Below are 19727 nucleotides of genomic sequence, written 5' to 3'. Positions count from 1 at the left end.
TAAAACTCGGATCAAACTGTCAAACTATGCACTGCATCAACAGACGAATTTGTGGGCGGAAACTATTTTTCCACGCTGATTATCTTGATTGGCATTTATATGATGTAGTAGTACCTACAAAAAGGTGCCCTGACATCAGGACTGACTATGGGGAGATGAGTGGGAGTCGAGCTGACGCGCTGCTGGGTCGGCAGGGCGGGGGGACTCACCTGGCCGTGATAGGTGCAGTACAGGTAGTTGGTGACCGCAGGGTACTCTGCAGCGAGCGTGTCGATCTGACAGAAGAAAGCAGGACGTTAGGGCAGTGCTCCTGCTAGGGTGAGGTCAAGCCCACGTGTGAGAGCTTTAATCACATTTGACCCAGAACCTGCTGCTCTTACCTGCCTGACCCAAGACCTGATATTTTTGCCTGTTTGACCCAGTCTAATGTTCTCACCTGTTTGAGCCATGGCGATGTTCCTACCTATGTGACCCAGGGTTTGCTCTTCTCACCTGTTTGACCCAGGGTCTGACGTTCTCACCTGTTTGACCCAGCGTTTGTTCTTCTCACCTGTTTGACCCAGGGTCTGCTGGTCTCACCTGTTTGACCCAGCGTCTGATATTCTCACCTGTTTGACCCAGCGTTTGTTCTTCTCACCTGTTTGACCCAGGGTCTGATGTTCTGGCTCAGTCTCAGCTCTCTGGCCTCTGCCTCCGTGCAGCCCAGGATCTGGCCCACCTGCCGGTCAGAGAAGCCGTCCTGCTTGGCCCTCAGGAGCAGGTCCAGGGGTACCGTGGAGCTGCAGGAGACGCCAGAGAAGACACAATGCCACACAATGCCTCCATACAGCCCAGCACAGGACTGTCCTTCATATTTACATGTGATCATTAAAATAGGATCTTGTGGTACCCCGGCCAAAGGTACTGTAGAAGGTCCATTTTTTTTTGTCATTTCTTTTAAGCTTCTGGCAAATCAATATTCAAAGAGAAGAGATCTGTGCACTGATAATGCTGAAATATCAAACAATACTTTATGAGGCAGCTGAAGGTCTGCCTCATAATGGCCGTATTCATTATAACCATAATAATTGACATTACAGCATATAATAACTGTTGTTATTGAATTTAGGACATTCTATGGACAAACGTTTCCAAAGAAAGACCCTGTGCTGTCATTACTTATGGAATTTGGCAAAATTCCTTCCAAAAGGAAGAATTTAGTGTATTAAAAAATCATTTTACCATCATTTACAATTTTTTCTTTTTTTTTCTTTATTTCCAGTACGACAGAATATGTGGAGTGGATACAACTACAAAAAATATTAAATGCGTTTTCTATTCATTATTATTTTTAATCAACAAAAATTCTATTTTACCATCATTTAGCAATGTTTAAGGTGTAATATCGGTTGCCCTGTATTCCATAAAGTTTTTCTGTTGTTTTAACTACCCTAAAAAGAAATGTGTTCAAGGTTCGAGACTGCACAATGAAATTACAGCCTTAAAACTGACCCCGTACAACCCAAAGGGTGAAAGAGAACTAAGACAGGGACTTTTTACAGGCATCTTATCACTCACCTTCAACAAGCTATTTCTTAAAAAAAATAAATCAATAAATACACTGTAAATCAAAGTCCAATAATAACCATACAGAAAGTAAACTGGAAAAAAAACTTTTTTTTGTTTGTTTTTAAGAGAGCAGACAGAAGCCCGTCTTACGTGACACATACCCTGCGTCACCTTCCATACACCTGTACTCGGATTTGGGAGTTTTTATAGTAACAGTAACGGCTAAGGCTTCGCCGACTTGCTCTGTCAAATATCTCTGTAAACGGTAGTCTAGGAAGATCAATACACCATCAATAAATAAACTAGGGAGGTCCACGGAGGACCATCTCTGCGATGAGCGCTTTTAAAAACTCTATTTAATCAATTAAAATTTCATATTCGGGGAAAAAGTGTCCAATAAAAACAGGAAGCAAAACCTTGTGCCGCGATGCGTACTTTTTTTTTAACGTGCTAAATAATTGAAGAATGTTATGCCGTAACCGTATCCAAAATGTCAAGTGGATCCAAGTCCCAGGACAGCTCCCTGGCTTTGTAGAAAGAAAACATCCCTGCCTTTTTTTAAGGAGAGAAGTGCAGAGGCAGCTTGAAATACTGCAGCTGGTCTTCCTCACTGATGTCTGTTACAGGCCCTGGTGAGACTGTAAGATGGTATTTCATTTACAGTGTAAGAACACTAATTAATATTTACATTATGCAACTCTAATCCTAAAAAAGTAGATTAGATTTTTTTAAAATGTTTTCGTCGTTTTAATTCAAGATAACACGGCACAATTTTCTCTTATCATGCATAGAAATTCCATGACCACTACCATTACTAACTACCATGACCACAACGATGTCTACCATCCCAACTAGCCTACTTCTTCCTCCCCCAGCATCACTACTGCAGTTACCATAACTACTACCGCCACCAAGCCTATGATCGCCATCTCTACAAAAAGACAACCAATCACCACCTCTACAGACAGACAACGAATCAGCAGCTCTTCAAAAAAAAACAACCACTTCAGCTGCTGCTGCTAACTAACACTGCAACTATCGCTGCGGCTACCAGCAGCGTCTCTGTAATAAACTCCCACAGACGCCGCCGCTGCTACAGACGGCTACACCCGCTAGCGCCGCCGCTGTTATGACGGTAATTTTCCTCCATTTCGGCGAGGGCCCTTGTTCTTCAGCGTGAGGCGCTGAGGACGGAGCGCGGAAGCCGCGGTCTGACGGATAAAAGGCAGAGAGGAGAGGAACACAGGGCCTGCGGAGGGGGCAGACCGTTCTGTTCCTCTCCGCTAATTGATATGCCTGACGCACGTCCCGCTCCCCTGCAGGGCCCGGAGCGGACCCGCGCTGGAACCCCGGGGGCGGCCCGTTCATTATTGAACACTTACATTAACAATCGCCGAACCTGTCGCGGCGACGGTTAAAACAACGGCGTCTCGTCCGTGTTCCGGCGCACATACTCGCACGCTGTGGGGGGGGGTGGGGGCGGGGGCTGGGTGTTGGGGGGGGGGGGGGGGGGGGGGTAGGGCTGAGCCGAGAACTGAGACAGAGAGAACCGTTTCGCCTCCCTGCCCTCCCTGACCTGCTCTGCCGGGTCATCCCAGCACTGGCTGGGTGTGGGGTTCAGTTGTGAAGGGACCGCTAGGATGCCTGCACTGAGCATGCTCAGTAGAACTCCCCAGCTCAGACAGCAAACTGAACATTGCAGTCCTTTTCTCCTTTGATCCCAGTTTATGAGAACAGGCGGTGCTGTCACACAGACTAGATCACACACCGTAGACCACCCTTTATTCAGGCTCTGGGAACCTGTGTTGTGTGTATTAAAATAAACTGATAAGGGTTAGCCACCTTATGTGACATTCTCTTGTTTTTCCTTCAGCAACAGGACAAAAACACACGCACACACACACATGCACGCACATACACACGCGCACACAAAAAGGGCCAAAACACACACACACTCACACACACACACACACAGTACTTCCCACAGACCTCCCACAGAGTCAATTACAACCTCCACCATCTTAAGCCCATCACGCCATTGGCCTATCAGGAAGACCTCAGGAGGCCTCGGTGGACGGTGTCAGAGAGCGACTGGAGGGAAACGTGACTCATCTGTGGTGAGGATGGACGCGAGGTCTCTCTCTTGAACTTAGTCTTCAGAGAGACCGCCCCCCCCCCTCCTCTTCCCAGATCCAACACAAGAGGGGGGGGGGGGGGGTGACAGGGGCAGGAGAGGCACACGGATCTCCTCTCAGGCCCGGATGAAAGGCGCGGATCTGTGAAGTGCTAATGCGAAACCCGGCTCTTCCAGAGCTTCCCCTCCGACTGGATTTCCTCAGAAAAGCCCGCCGCGCAGGTGAGTAGCCTTTTCAGACGCCTCCGCGGCTCGACAGGTGAAAAGCAGAGGGTCAGACGTCACGCCTCTGCCTGCGGTTTTTACCTTTTTACCAAACGCATCTGCTTCTTGGGATGGGTAATGCTTTATCAAAAGCCTTCTCGGGAGGTCTCGTAGTGCACAAAATGCCGGCGCAACATTCATTTCTGGAATGCTTTCAACTCACTGGTACAATAGGGAGTAAAGTCTGAATTGAGTTGGGCTGAAATATAAGTATACCCTCTAATACATTCATTTTTTATGAATGCAGGCTTCTCAAAATCTCAATAAAAAGTAGGCAACAATGCAGAAAACGATCCTGGCCCCTGAAAATCATCTCTTAAAAGTGCACTGGGTTTTCGTTAATGCACACTGAAGTTTGCTAACAATCAGACTTGTAGGTGCCTCCAGCCATCCTCCATAGCACAGGGTTTTATAACAATCCATCTTCTCTAATAACTTGCTTCGAGAGAACAGACTTCAGTGCGGAACAGCCATCCTCTCGATTTTGAGACAGCAACGGGAACTCGCGGGAAGTGCGTGGGGGTGCGACCCGTCCCCCCTCCGCAGCCGCCGATAGGGGTAGGCTAGCGCGGAATCCTTTCAGAATGTCACAGAAAGGTTTCGCGAACGCGGGAGTGATTCACTTTAGCTCGAGGGGAGGAGTGAATGGATCGCCCCCCCTTTCCTCCTCGCCGGCTCGACTCTTAAAGAACGGAGAGGGTGACTGCTGCTCCCGTCCCGGGCTTTTCACGCCAGACAGTCTTGTTCTTTAATTAACTGTGTTTTAAAGAATACAAGGTTCTTTTGTCTGCGCCCATTAGTGGCATTGTTAAGATAAATCTTTGTACAGGGATTCCTTTGTTCTGTCTGTCTTGGAGAATATCTTTAAATTATTTTATTTTCGATTTCTCCACAGTCCTTCAGGAGCTAGGGAATGGGTTTTGCGTGTCCTTTCAGTGCCACCTAGTGGTTATAATTTGTCACTGCAGGCCTGTCAAAAATCAGTGACTTCCCTCACCACCTTCTTCAGCTGGTTCATAAACAGCAACAAATAAGACACAGGGCCTCATTCACAAAACTTTTCTTTAACTATTCTTTCTTTTAACTATAACTTTTGTTCTTAAAAATCCCAACACGGGATTCATGACGTGCAGACCTTTATTTTTGTGCATATCCCAGCTGTATGAGATGATGAATGCTGACTGTTTCTAAATTTCATGAGCAATCCTGTTCATGTGATTAGCATAAGGAAACAGCCATGAACAAATACAGATGAGAAAAAAAAAATCAAGAATGCCGAAACGTTCTCGGAAACGTTCTGACGCGCAGTTTACGATCGAATGTGATCGTACGCGCGTTTCGTGAACGAGGCCCGGTGAGAAGACAGCTCTGCGTTTCTAAGTGAGCTCAACACAGGCGTTCCTCGCCCCTTACCTGTGGAACTTCCCCAGGTGGTGCTCCAGCTCCGTGATGCGCCGCAGTTTGTGCAGGAACCACTTGTCGATAGCGGTCAGCCGGTGGATCTGGTCCACGCCGAGGCCGCTGTGCAGGGCCTGGGGTCGCGAGAGGAGAAGAGACAAAAACGGGAAACTCCCAACAGCTCAAATCACCTTTATATACCCACATCGTTACTATACCCACTGCAGCGTAGCTACAGATCCCCGCTCGCCGCCTCGCTAATCGCGAGCTCGCCGCTCGCCGCGCCTCGCGCATTTTAATCGCGCGCGCCGAGCCGTGACCATCCCAGTCGCCGCCCCCCCCCCCCTCCGGAACTACCCTCAGACGCGCCGTTGCCGTGGCGCAGAGAGGGTTCCGAGGCTCTCAGCCAATCAATGCGGGGCAATCGACAGCCCACAGACCAGTAATGGGAGACATAACTCGGCTCGGAATTAAATTAGCCGCCCGGAGAACGCGGCGATATCACAGCAGAAGCATTGCAGGGCTAACCTTGAGAGTTATTGATGTTTTTGAGAGTAATATGATTTGGCCCATTACTCCTAAATAAATCTGCCAGCATTAATAATTTCATTTCGACACTCGTGAAATATTCCCTTTCTCAGACGGTGGCAGCCTGCTGGTATTTTCCTTTATTTATTTATTTTTAATCTGAGGGGATATTTTCAAGGAGAGTATATAAAAAAAAGTGACAGCCAATAACCAATAACACTGTCCTGTGGATGTCAGGTGGGCTGTTACCAGGGCTACGATGCGATCAGTAGCTGAACAAAGAGGATAAACTGTCACCAGATAAAGGCAAAGATGTACCTGTCTTTTTTTATTAGTATCAAAAAGCCCAGCACAGGTCACTCATATTTCCCTGTCCGTTACAGTCAAGCTTCAAAGGTACTTCCTAATGAAGAGAAGTCTCCAGATAAGCAGCCCATTCAGATTAAGAGACGATTGAGCCATTATGGGATATGCGTCCTGAATCATGGCTGTGGTTGCACAACTGGGTAAAACTGGGCATGTTCTTCAAAGTGGTCGGGGGGGGCATGGTATTGGAGGTTGGGGGACATATTCTTGGAGGTGTGAGGGAACATGTCATTGGGGGTTAGGGACATTTTGTTGGGGGGGGTAGAGACATGTTCTTGGAGGTGGGGGGAGGGGTGTGTTCTTGGGGCAGGGGGCATGTTATTGGAAGTGGGGGGGATGTGTTCCTGGGGGTGGGGGGCATTTTATGGGGGGGGGGGGGGGGTAGGGGTAGGGGCATGTTCTTGGGGATGGGGATGCCCTACCTTTGCCAGGGAGAAGATGCGGGTGCTGGAGGGCACTGCCAGGTCCTGCTGCAGGTCCTGCTGGGCGCCCCACGCCCTCTTGAGGGGCAGGTGGGGCACGAAGCCGTCCACCGAGGGGTGGCACATGCGCAGGGCCTTCTGGATGCTTTCCTCAAAAGTGCGCCCCACTGCCATCACCTAGGAGACACGGCGTGGGGGGTGGTACTGACTCATTACATTACATTACGGGCATTTAGCAGATATTTATCTACAGCTTGTACAGAGCATTCATTTATATAGTTGGATATATACTGAGGAAATGCAGGTAAAGTATTACGGGAACAACAGCAGGGTAAGTATTATGGGATATCCCTCCGCACACTTTTGCTTGCAAGGCCAGCTCCCTAGCCATCATACCACACCGCCGACTCAGACACAGCCAGAGCAGCAAAACAGCCTCTCTCGCTGACCCCAGCTGAACAAAGAGGAAGAACGGTCACCAGGCAACGACGCAGACGGGCGGCAGGGGGAACTGGGTTTGTAACGCAGAGGTTACAGGTTCGACTCCCAGGTAGGACAGGTTGTACCCTTGAGCAAGGTGCTTAACCTGGGGAGGTATTTCACGAAGCAGCATTACTGACTTAGTTGGATAAATGCAGGCGCCCAGCCAAACCCGGAAGAGGGACTGATTAGTGTCAGCACTACATTAGCACTGATCAGAGATCAGCAAATTCATAATATGCTTCGGACAATGGAGGTTAGGACGTATTCAGTCATTTCTAAGACCTGGTGAGAGCGTGCGTGAGAGCGCACGTCTGTAGGCATGTGCGTGTATCCGTGAGAGCGTGCTCACTGATATCAGCGCGCGCGAGCGTCCGTGCAGGTGTGCGTGTGACACCCCCGCCCCCCCCCACGCCCCCTCACCTCCCCCACGCTCTTCATGGCGCTCCCGATCTCGCGGGACATCCCGTGGAAGCGGTCCAGGTCCCAGCGCGGGATCTTGGTGACGATGTAGTCCAGGCTGGGCTCGAAGCAGGCCGTGGTCTTCTCCGACACCGCGTTCTCGATCTCGGGCAGCGGGATGCCCAGCGACAGCTTCGCCGCCACGAACGCCAGGGGGTACCTGAGGACGGGGCGAGGGAGACGGGCGCGCGCGGGCACTCAATAAAGCGCTCGTCGCACTCGGAGAGCAGGAAGTGATGTGTCTTTGACTTCATAGACAGAGCTGTCTAAAAGGGGCACAGTAAAGCAAGCTACTGCCTTAGAAAACAAATATATATATTTTCTTTTTCATCTGCTACCATCTCTTTTATGTTTATGTACTGACCGTTTATCCTTTCTCTTTTCTACCCATCCACCCGTTTCTGTGTTTCACTGCACAGATGGCACGGCGAATGTGGAACTGCCAAGACCCGCACCAGCTAGCTAACAGCAGCAGCCCCCATAATGAACACATTATCTAATACCTTATGTGCGTCCTGCTGCTCGTCTGCTAGCGTGCGCTGTGCATTTAAAACGCTGCGTGTCACACCGTTTCACATACCGGGACGCAATAAGGGTGTACTGCGAGGGGGGGTGGGGCTTGGGGGGGGGGGGGGACTGATAAACGCAGAGCATCAGCGAGCATTATCAGATCCATGCGTTATGGACATTTCAGGATCTGTGCAGTGACTTCGCTGAACTTGAAGAAGCAGATGGCATCCTTTTAACGGTGCCTGTAGGGGATCCCTGACCCTAATCTACAAGTCAGCAACAACACTTTTAAAAAAAAAAAAAAGGATCTAAAAGAAATTCTGGAAATACACTGATGATGTGGGTCATCCTCTCTACAGGGAACTTGAACTTCTCCCGTCTGGGAGGTAATTCAGTGTCCCGCAGAGCTAAATCAACAAAAACACAGTCTTTCATCCTTTTCGATGAATAGCACATAGAGCTGAAGTGTTTCCTCCAATTCTCCTTTTGCACTGATTGTCAGCTGCAGCTAGACTTGCAGTTTCGATTTAGTTTTTTTTTTCCTCCATCAATGTTTTTTTTTAGGTTTTCAAATGACACCATTAGTGGTGTGGTGTACGTTTACAATGGGTACTGCTTCATATGAAAAGTAGATTGCAAAAATACATACTATGTAATAAAATACCTTTAAAAAAATACATTTAAAACATTTTAAGCTACATTTAAAAAAATATTTTCCCAAAACATCTGGACCAAAACAACCATTGTTTCACAAACCACTACACATAATGAAATTAATGATCACAAAAAACTGACCAATGAGGTTTACTTTGGTTTTAAAATCACCTTGTTTTTTTTCGTTGTTGTTTTTTTTTTTTTTACATTGAATTCAATGAGAAGCAAGGGCTTTTGGTACTCAGGGCTGTTCCCTGTTAAATCCCAGGTTTCACCGCCTGGCCCCTCCCACCCTCTCTCTCTGGTCCCCTATGCACCTCAGCATTCTACAGTGTTTCTGTGAGCAGAACGGTGCAGGGTAACCAGTTAAAGGGAGCATGTTGACACCAAAGGATGCGGTCTCTATTGCGTTCTGAGAGCAGGTAGCTCACGTTGCTTCCTTCCTGCCGAGGTACTTTTCCTCGACGTTACCTCCAGAGTTAAGGCCGGCGTGAGCGGTGGTGAGTAAATCCTCACACAAAGGAGGGGAATAACCGCAAAATCTGGCAGCTTTACTGTCCCGTTCCCAGCTGTGGCTTCAAAGCCACTCTCGGACTATTCTCAGAGCTGATGCTTCAGAGACGTTCGACTCTAAAAGTTAACGACCACGATCTACTGGAAGCTCGAGAGAGAGAAGGGTTCCACACTCGTTTCTGGGTACACCGCCACTCCCAGACAAGCAATTAACGTAATCGTGACAAAGAGATGCCGGAGACGTCTTCATTTTTTATGCAATAGCCAAGAAATGCTTGAATAACACAACTTGCGAGCGTCTAAATTAGCCTTGGCAACCTCTGTGTCCTTTCGGGAACTGTGTGATGCAGTGAAGGCCTGTAATCTTAAGGAGACTGCTATGGATGAACCGTATAAAGGGTTCAGCGTTGTGGAAATAGTCAAATGCACATATGAAATGAAACCATTTCATCAAACGTGCAAGAGTGAGTTTCTGAAACGACAGCAAAGTCCAGAGAGACTTTGAAAAACGAGTAGATAAGTCACCCTACAGTACATAGCCCATGCACCAGCACTCACACTGAATTACATCTTTTCAAGGATGACCACTGCTTGGCGAAATGTCAGGAAGTGGACAGTCTGAAAAAGCACAGCTCAAGACCTGAGGATCATGACTTCATTTTTCTGAAGAAATCAAAGGCACACATTTTATTTATTTTCCTAGGGAACAAAATGCGTCTGAATGGTGCCAGGAAGGGACAAATATATAAACACCAGTCACTTGTAGAGTGGGAGTACACAATTAATTAGTAAATGTGCAACACAATGAATAATTAACATATTTAATCTGACAGGGAAAAAACTATTCACTAAATGCCACTTTCCCTCTCGGAGGTCCCTTCATGACCAATCCACCAATTAGGGATGAGAACAGCACCACATTGGAGCAAAGAGATAATCAGAGATCAAAGCAAATGATCTAGTTAAGGCAGCTAGCAATGCTGATTGTAAAGTAAATGGAGCATAGAGGGTTGGTTGGTCTGGACCCTTAACAGTTATAGCTGCAATCAAGGAGATAAACACAAAGCAATGGGGCGATGTTATCAAGGACAAAACATACAATAGCTCAGACCTACTATTAGTAAGCCCAGCATAGCAAAATGAGCCAATCAGGCTTCCTGTACTACCATACAAAATGTATACTTGATTTGTGCCAAACAAACGAGGTTTTGAACTGCTTTTGAACAATTTGAGCATTCAAACTCCCCCACGTGCCCTGTTAACCCTTTAAGCTGAAAGATCGCAAATGAGAGATCATAATGTTCATTACTGAACGTTCTAATGCTGATGTACTGTAACAATCATTGCTGGTAATTGAAAGCAGTGGAGTTCCATAACAGAATTGGGATTCTGAAAAAGCATTCCAAAGTAACCTGCTCTAGTTCTAGAACATTGACTTAGGATTCTGAAAAACCTTCTTAAAAAAAAAAAAAAAAAAAAAAACCTGCTTTTGAAAGCATTCATAGGGCACATCTCACCCGGTTGCCTTGGAGGCGAGGGCGGAGCTTCTGGAGAGGCGGGCGTTGACCTCGATGATGCAGTACTCCAGGGAGGACGGGTGCAGGGCGTACTGGATGTTGCACTCTCCCACGATGCCCAGGTGCCGCACCACCTTGATGGCGGTCTCCCGCAGCATGTGGTACTCCTCGTTGGACAGGGTCTGGCTGGGCGCCACCACGATGGAGTCCCCTAAAGAGAGGAACGGGATGACGGGAAAGAAACAGAGAGAACGCAAATTAAAGAGCTTAATAATTAAATGAGTTCATCGACTGTGTACTTGAACAGTGGTGCATCTCAATGAACCACGTCACGGTAGAATAATAATGACTTATAATATACGTCCTAGCAAAAACTTTTAAAGAGAGATTAAAGAAAACGACGTACACAATTTGGCTAATGAAACAGCTATGAGCATAGGTTGAAGCTACGCCTCTGTTCTGTGTGCTGATTGGAGTGGAGCTTTTGTGGCTAGCGGTAGGATATTCTGTATGTGGATGGGAGTAGTACCTGTATGGATCCCCAGAGGGTCAAAATTCTCCATGTTGCAGACGGTGACGCAGTTGTCGGCCACGTCCCTCACCACCTCGTACTCCACTTCCTTCCAGCCCAGCAGGGACTTCTCAATGAGCACCTGGCAGCTGGTGGCCAGGGCCTGAAAGACGCCCGAGAGCCAATCAGGACAAGGCCTCAGGCCTGTGTCAGAGTCACAGCTCTTCAGCAGCAGAGCAAATCTCAACGCGTCTGTCTCGAGAAGGGTCGCAGTTAGGGTTGCCAGATTTAGAGTTTGTCAGACTGGGGGGAATTGATTGAGACTGTTAGCGGTTGCTAATGGAACGGATCATGGACCGGTGGAGTGGTTGAAACACAAATTTCTTATAAACTAACGGTAAACTTCCCGATCAGTCACTCAGACCGGACATTATATAGCCCAGTCAGGATGCCAAACCAAGACCCGTACAACTTTGAAAACTGGCCAATCTCACCAAAAACCAGGCAATCTGGCAACCCTGAGTTGCGCTGTCGGTGTTACCTTCATTCAGTTCCAGGGTCCAAAACTCACACTCACGGCTACTGCGCATCAGAGAGCACCCGCCCACCAGGGGGCGCTCCACGCCCCTGGCCTTGTCACACACGCCGCGTGCCCCAGAGCGAACGCGGCGGGGCTTTTTTGTTTCGCTCACCTTCCTGGCCGTCTCCTCCAGCCCCTCCCTGCTGCCGCAGAGGCCCGAGCCCAGCCCCCCCAGCGTGTAGGCCGAGCGGAGCATGACGGGGTACCCAATCTCCTCCGCCGCTTTTAGGGCGTCCCCCACCTGCGGGGGCACGAGCCACGAAAAGCCCGGTGAGGACAGCCGCTCTTAAAAAGACCAACGCCCGCATGCCTTCGTCGATGTCCATCATAAGCCAGAAAATCAGATCGCTTTCATAGAAAAAGCAGGGGCTGGTCTTTCTGTTTTAACGGCATGAAGCTGACCGCCAGGCTAGCGCAGACAACCGCCCGCTGCTACACAGACCTAGCGGCTGAGGGGTCGTGACCTCACCGTCTCCACGGCGATGCTGGGCGCCATCTTCTCGTTGATCTCCGTCAGCTTGTCGGCGAAGAGCTGACGGTCCTCGGTGGCCATGATCGATTCGACCGGGGTCCCCAAAACCTGCACCCCGTACTGCTGCAGGACCCCGCTCTTAAACAGCTCCACTCCTGAGAACAGAGACACACACACACACACACACACACGCACGTATGTACACACATGCACACACACACACACGCACGTATGTACACACATGCACACACATATTATACACACACACATGCACACACATATTATACACACACACATGCACACACAAACACACACGCACACACACATTCTTGATTTAATACTAAGGCTTAAGTAGTATAGCTGAGGAAGTACAGAGTAGGATTGTTCACACCCCCAGGGAGCCCCTGCATTTTTATATTACCCCCCATTTTAAAGTGCAAACTCCAAGCCAGAACATCAGAGAATCTGACAGAACTGCACTTCTGACTTAAAAACAATTTAAGATTACATGATTTGATAGCTGATAACTCAGCTCCACTGACTCCTCTCAGTTCAGGGGAACGAGTAAGGAAAAGTCTTACAGTCCTTGTTTAACCCAGCCCAGCTGAGGCCCCTGAAACGTGGGCCAATTACACATACGTGAGATGAAAAGGCTCACGCTGTACTTCCCCCGACTGAAAAGAGAAAAACATTCATTTCACTCCCTAGATCACCTAATATTAAAATGTGCAAATATTCTGGCGGTTGATTGCACAGCTAAATTATGCACCGCAAACCCACACCAGCTCTAAATTAATTAGCTTGACAATGGACGGCAGAATAAGTATCTAAATTAACAAACAAATTAACGAACACTGTATGAAGATATCCTGTGTTCTTTTAGCCTCTTTTACCGTGTGTGTGTTTTTGTGTGTGTGTCCGTGCGTGTAGATGCGTGTGCGCAGGTGTGCGTTCGTGTGTGTACGTGCATGTGTACATGTGTGTGCGTGTGTGTGTCTCCGTGTGTGTAGCTGCATGTGCGCATGTGTATGTTTGAGAGAGTGTGTGTGTATGTAGGTGCCTGTGAGTGTATGTGTGTCCGTGCATGTGTGTGTCTGTGTGTCTGTGTGTCTGTGTGTATGAGTGAGTGTGTGTGCGTGTGTGTGCGTGTGTGTGTGTATTTGAAAGTATGTGTATTTGAGAGTATGTGTGTGTGTGTACGAGCGAGTGTGTGTGTGTGTGTGTGTGTATTTGAGAGCATGTGTGTGTGTGTGTACGAGCGAGTGTGTGTATGTTGGAGAGTGTGTGTGCTTGTGTGTGTAGGTGCATGTGAGTGTATATGTGTGTGTGCGTGTGTGTGTATGTGTGTGTGTGTGTGTATGAGTAGAGAGCTGAGGGCAAACCCACCGCAGTTGAGGGCGGTCTGGCCGCCCATGGACAGCAGGATGCCGTCGGGACGCTCGATCTTGATGACCTCGGTGACGAACTGCGGGGTCACGGGCAGGAAGTAGACGGAGTCGGCCTGCTTGGTGCCCACCTCGTTGGTCTGGACCGAGGCGATGTTGGGGTTCATCAGCACCGTCTTCACGTTCTCCTCCTGCAGAGAAACAGCGCACAGGGAACACTTAATGTGCAACTTATAAACGCACATGACAACATTATAATACATTACAACTTACAGATACACCTGATAATACACTTAATAACATAAATACACATAATACGCATTATAATACATTACAACTTACAGATACAGCTGATAATACACTTTATAACATAAATACACATAATACACACTATAATACATTATAATACATAGATGTGATACTACACATTTATAACTTATAAATACACATGATAATAAGCATTAAAACTACACATGATAAGTGATCAATGGTGAAAGCTTCCATGTGAGATGCTAACTACCCATTGTGTCCCTCATAACGTATTTGTTTAGATTTAACCATAAAAAGATGGAAGTAATTAGCCCTGATGCAGACACTCTTACATATAGAGTGTCTGCATAATACAAACCTAGGGCCGGCCCTGCACAAACCCCCGCACACCCGAGCCGCTCACCTTCATGGCTTTGACCGCCTGGGACCCGGAGTAATCAAACTCCCCGGCCTGACCGATGGACAGACCGCCAGACCCCAGCACCAGCACCTTAGACACCTGCACAGAGCACACAGCATGCACATTAACACTCTCTCTCACACACACACACACACACACACACACACACACACAGTGCTCTATGACACCTGCACAGAGCACACAGCACGCACATTAACACTCCCTCTCACACACACACACACACAGTGCTCTATGACACCTGCACACAGAAGATGCACATCAGCACTCAGACACACATACACAATAATAATAATAATAATAATAATAACGATAATATAATATCAATCATAATAATAGTTGTGACCAATGTTTTTCTTGGATTGTGAAGTGTTCATGAATACTGTATTGAACCTCTACAAAATGCTCAATGTTTTGTGTTCCAATAACAGCGCTGTAAAGAGTTCATGCTGGTGTAATAGAGAGGTTAGGCAGTTAATATCACGTGCCCTTGCTTCGAAGCGTCTCTTTGAAAGACCCGCATTCGCACGGCAGGGTTTAGCGACACACCTGAGGCCGCTGGGGAACGTCCGCTTTCTTCGGCATCACAGAGAAGATGCTTTCCTTCTCTCCCTTCTTTATCATCGCGATGAAGGCGTCAAACAGGAACTGGAAAAATAAAAAAAAGGTCACCTCAGTTTCACCTGAATTACACGCCGTCGACAGTCCAATGAATCACACCCGCCCAGTGCAGATCTCTTACTGCCTTGGTGACCAACTACCGTGCAGAGAAAATACATCAACGTCTCTGTCACTAATGAGGAAATGGAGTTTATGATTGGCTGCCTGTAAACGGAGGCCCGTGAGCAGAGATACCTCAGTGTCAGTGGGGCCCCCTTTAGCCTCGGGGTGGAACTGCGCTGTGAAGATGGGCTTGGTATTGTGCATGATCCCCTAAGAGAAAGAAGACATACAATATTTTGTGATAAATCCTTCTGGGACACCAACACAAAAACACACTGCCTATGACTGATATGACTTTGACTCATAACACTTCAGGCCTTTTTAGACAATCAAACACACAGGGTCCAAAAGGTTTGGAGACACATCGGCCCACCTGCTACAACTTTGGCAGGGATTTAACTTTCTGAACTGGGGTGGCTAGGGTTAGAGTAACAGATCAACCTTGGTACAGTAAGATCACTGCAAATGTCAAGTACTGGCAAGACATTTATGTTAAAGTCAGATGAGCATGTTATACATTTTTTCCCACTTCTCTCTGTATAAAATGTTCTTTTCTTATCTTCCAATACAGAGAGAGTCCTTGGTAACGCTTCCCTCTGCAGTTCCCTGAGTACCAGGTAAATACGCTGTAAAATAGCACATAATTGAGCAATTACCACCGGTAAAAAATAGGTAAATAAAGCTGAAATACTCAGAAACACCTCCTCTCTATCACCTGCCAATTCAAGTGATTACTGTGTAGTTGTCAAATGCTGCTTTAGCCTGATTTTAACTGTGTACTTCCCAGAAATTTAGAAAACACTTTCTTGAAAACATCTCAGTTAGAAAGTATTATCTAATTTCCAAGAAAGCACACAAGTACAAGTAAAAGAGCTGTTTCTAAGTATTTCTGTTTTTGTTTCGTAGTTTTTTTGGGGGTTTTTTTAATAGTGGTAATTATCCAATTATGTGCTATTTTTTGCCACATATTTACCTGGTAAATACCTAGTACCAAGGCGACTGTAAGAGAAAATCCCTATGGTGACATCAGAGCGATGGGGTTTGGTGCCGGGTCGTCATGGTGACCAACCTCGTTGGTGCCGTCGTTGGCGTTGACGAACAGCGGGCTCCAGCCCGGGGGCAGCGATTGGCTGTCGATGCCGTAGCCGTGGTTCTGTGCCGTGATGAAGGCCTGACCCGTCATCAGGTTCAGCACTGGCTGGTTCTGACCCCTGGGGGGGGAGGGGGGGCAAGCAGGAGAGGTGAGCCTGAAGGAAGGCGCTGCCATTGGTTAACAAGACCGATTATGTCACTGTCCCATAGATGAACCCATTAAGGTGTGAGGTCACAAATATGTGATTATAATGTTCTTAAATGAACATTCTAATGCTGATGTAACAATCACTACTGCTAATTGAAAGCAGTGGAGTTTTTCACATCTATCTCACAAAACACTTCAGTATTTCATAATTTATCATTTGGGAAACTGAGCGGTATTTTTCTATAATTAAAACCCATTGTCTGCACTGGAAAAACCAAAAATAGTAAATCGCCACAATCATGTTAGTCTTGTATTAAGATTTAAAATCGTATTTACATTTTTTTGTGAAATAATACTAAATTCACCAGTTAGACAATTAGACTCATTTCAAGATGTACCAATGGGGTAAGTAAATGTGACTCGTCAAACAGTAACTTAAAACCAACCAATTTCAACTAAACAGAAAAAAAAAAGATTGTAAGTGTCACAGCAAGACTAAAGCACTTGTTAAGGCAGATGCTTATGTACCTGTTTCCCATGGGCAGCTTGTAAGACTGGGCCCCCGCAGCGAGGGCGGTGATCTGGTTCCCCATGCAGATGCCAAATACAGGCTGGGGCCGGTCGCTCTCCAGCACCTGGGGACACGGGTTACGTCCATTCACATTTACTACTAATGTGTGACACTCACTACAGGCATGGACCGTGATCACAGGAGGGACAAGGGGACACACCCCCCCCCAACTTTGGGAAAATATTAAATGCTACCCCCCCCCCAATATTATCATGTTGTACTGGGTGATCCTGTTAGTGTCCCTGCCACCCCCCCCCCCAAAAAAAAAAAACAAACAAAAAAAAAAACATTCCTGTTTATTGGCCCCTACAACATTGAAATGAGACCTATGTCCTTGGTCATACGTACAAGCTTACTAGCATCATCAAAAGGATAGTGTGCGTCCGTTTGTCTGATCAATCCCTGCGTGATCTACACAGCAGAAAGGTGCACATAACTGTGCACTTTCATTCAGAATGCAGATTCAGCCACAGACCAGACTGTTGTGGAATTCTCTGGGCTCTCCATGGACCAGGGTTGGAAAACCATCGCCTGACTATAAGGAGGATCTTAGGCCTGTTTTCCCCACACTGAACGAGCTGTGGCCCCTGGTCGCTCTCTCTCTCTCTGGCCCCTGACTGTACCTGGCGGAGGTTGTGGATGAGGGGCCCGGCCAGCGCGGGGTCCCCGGGGCCGTTGGAGATGAACAGGCCGTCGTACTCCAGACTGAGGAGGTCCTGATCCCAGGGCACCAGGTGGACCTCTGCTCCCCTCTGCACACAACACACACACGACCAGAGACACCCAGACACTCCCCGCATCAGCAGCGCACCCCAACATTTCATACCATAAGGCTATGGATTCTAAATACAGAGCTGTGTAAATGCATGTACAACAAAATGTGTAAAGATTATCGTTCACAATAGAAAGCTACAGGTTTAAATTCTGAGCTCAAGTGTTTAAATACATATTTGAACACTTCAAAAAACGGTTGTCTCAGCGACTGTTTTAGTTTTGTACTGAGACTTTAAATCTTTTTTTTTTTTCTCTTGAGCTCTCCCAAAAAGAAAACATTGCCTTAAGTTACTGTTTGCTTACCAAGTGATATTTACTTACCCCATTGGCAAATCTTTAAATGAGTCACAGACTCTTTCACCTCACTGGCAATGTTGTAGTCTTATTCAGCAAAAAATTTACAGAAATAATATTAGCCTAAATATTAGACTAGAATACTTGTTGAGAGTGGGTTTTCTTGCAGTGTAGCAGGTTGTATAAAGTGTATAAACTAGCCCTGGGAAAGTGCTTACCAGCACAGCAATGATGCTACAATGCCTGCAGAATAGCACAGAAATTTGAGGGCACGGTGGCTCTCTCACCTTCACCAGCAGTCGGATGATGTTGTGCTTGATTCCGCAGTCAACAGCCACCACTTTTATGGGGTTTCCTTTCCCGAACACCACGGTCTCCTTAAAGAACAGAACATGGTAAATGGTAAATGGACTGCATTTACATAGCGCTTTTATCCAAAGCGCTTTACAATTGATGCCTCTCATTCACCCATTCACACACACACTCCCACACCAACGGTGAAAGGCTGCCATGCAAGGTACCGATCAGCTTGTAGGGAACAATTAGGGGTTAGGTGTCTTGCTCAGGGACACTTCGACACGCTCAGGGCAGGTGATTGAACCGGCAACCCTCCGACTGCCAGACAACCGCTCTTACCTCCTGAGCTATATCGCCCCACACCGAACCGAACAGGTCCAGGTCATCAAGCATATCAGGGTGCAACAGAACAAAGACATAAGTCTGTGTCACTGTTCCTTCAGTGGATTTCACTGAAAATAATTGTTTTGTTTTTTTAAATGGCGATGGACCGCCCACTGAGCCAGACTGGTCTCACCTTCGTCGACACCTCGGCCACAAGATTCCGTTGATTGGGATCGAAAATCTCCACTGGTTGCCCGTCAAACTCCATTTTCCCCAAAACTGTGCCCTGAAGATTGAAGGGTTTCCCAAGGTCGTTTCCAACAGCATTACACATATTTCTAGTTTGTAATATTTAGCCTATCTGTGCAATTTAACGTGTCAACATAATGAAAGCCTGCTGCGAGAAAAGGAAAAAAAAATAAAATTATGTAAACGAAAGGTAGTTATAACACAAATACACTTCTCGAAAATTGAAAATTCCCACTACTGTCAGAAAACAAATTTGGATTGTGGTGGTTTGGGTGAAAGTTTGAATGCACCACCTTGTCTCGGATGATCTTCGTTAGCATTCTGGTGTCGACACCATACAGTGCAGGGACCTTTAAAGACAAACACACCGGCTCAGCTCACAGAGAAGCAATTACACACGTAAAATATATTCATAAACAAATGTATACAACCTTATATATATATGTATAACATATGAGACAAACTCCACTCTTATGGTACACCAAGCAACCCCCCCCCCCTCCGCCTCCACCATTAGCATTATGTACTGTAGGCCTTTTACTGATGTCAAGCAAAAATCACACAAATGATGTGTTCAGAGATTCTTAAAAAAAAACAAGATACCTCCTCTTCCTGTAGCCACTGAGCCAGGGATTTGACTGAGTTCCAGTGACTGTACTCGTGGCTGTAGTCCTGCACTAACAGCCCTGAGACCTGTGGACACACCCCCATCCCCCCCCAGCACGTTATTACAGCATCCCCAGGGCTGCCGGCTGCCAAAAGAAAATCTGCCAAAGCGTTTGAGAAAGAATAGGAATAAACAAGCCCTTATCTATTATCCTTG

At 47.0% G+C, this 19727-nt stretch overlaps 1 protein-coding gene across 1 annotated transcript in view; it reads right to left on the bottom strand.

The window, feature by feature from the left end:
* The window catches only part of cps1 (carbamoyl-phosphate synthase 1, mitochondrial), a 55181-nt gene that overhangs the window by 31342 nt on the left and 4112 nt on the right, over nt 1–19727 (bottom strand). Inside the window, exons 4-23 of the mRNA XM_035411204.1 lie at nt 19508–19597; nt 19198–19254; nt 18849–18941; nt 18322–18411; nt 17590–17718; nt 16924–17030; nt 16225–16366; nt 15288–15365; nt 14982–15080; nt 14418–14513; nt 13746–13935; nt 12357–12514; nt 12000–12128; nt 11326–11470; nt 10797–11007; nt 7564–7762; nt 6661–6837; nt 5360–5478; nt 638–779; nt 210–275 (exon numbers count right to left, since the gene is read on the bottom strand). Of these exons, the coding sequence (XP_035267095.1) occupies nt 210–275; nt 638–779; nt 5360–5478; nt 6661–6837; nt 7564–7762; nt 10797–11007; nt 11326–11470; nt 12000–12128; nt 12357–12514; nt 13746–13935; nt 14418–14513; nt 14982–15080; nt 15288–15365; nt 16225–16366; nt 16924–17030; nt 17590–17718; nt 18322–18411; nt 18849–18941; nt 19198–19254; nt 19508–19597 (2517 nt within the window). The remainder of the gene's footprint in view (nt 1–209; nt 276–637; nt 780–5359; nt 5479–6660; nt 6838–7563; nt 7763–10796; nt 11008–11325; nt 11471–11999; nt 12129–12356; nt 12515–13745; nt 13936–14417; nt 14514–14981; nt 15081–15287; nt 15366–16224; nt 16367–16923; nt 17031–17589; nt 17719–18321; nt 18412–18848; nt 18942–19197; nt 19255–19507; nt 19598–19727) is intronic.

This window comes from Anguilla anguilla, chromosome 3, assembly GCF_013347855.1.
Source record: "Anguilla anguilla isolate fAngAng1 chromosome 3, fAngAng1.pri, whole genome shotgun sequence".
Taxonomy (NCBI): domain Eukaryota; kingdom Metazoa; phylum Chordata; class Actinopteri; order Anguilliformes; family Anguillidae; genus Anguilla; species Anguilla anguilla.
This window is presented reverse-complemented; position numbering and strand designations above follow the sequence as displayed.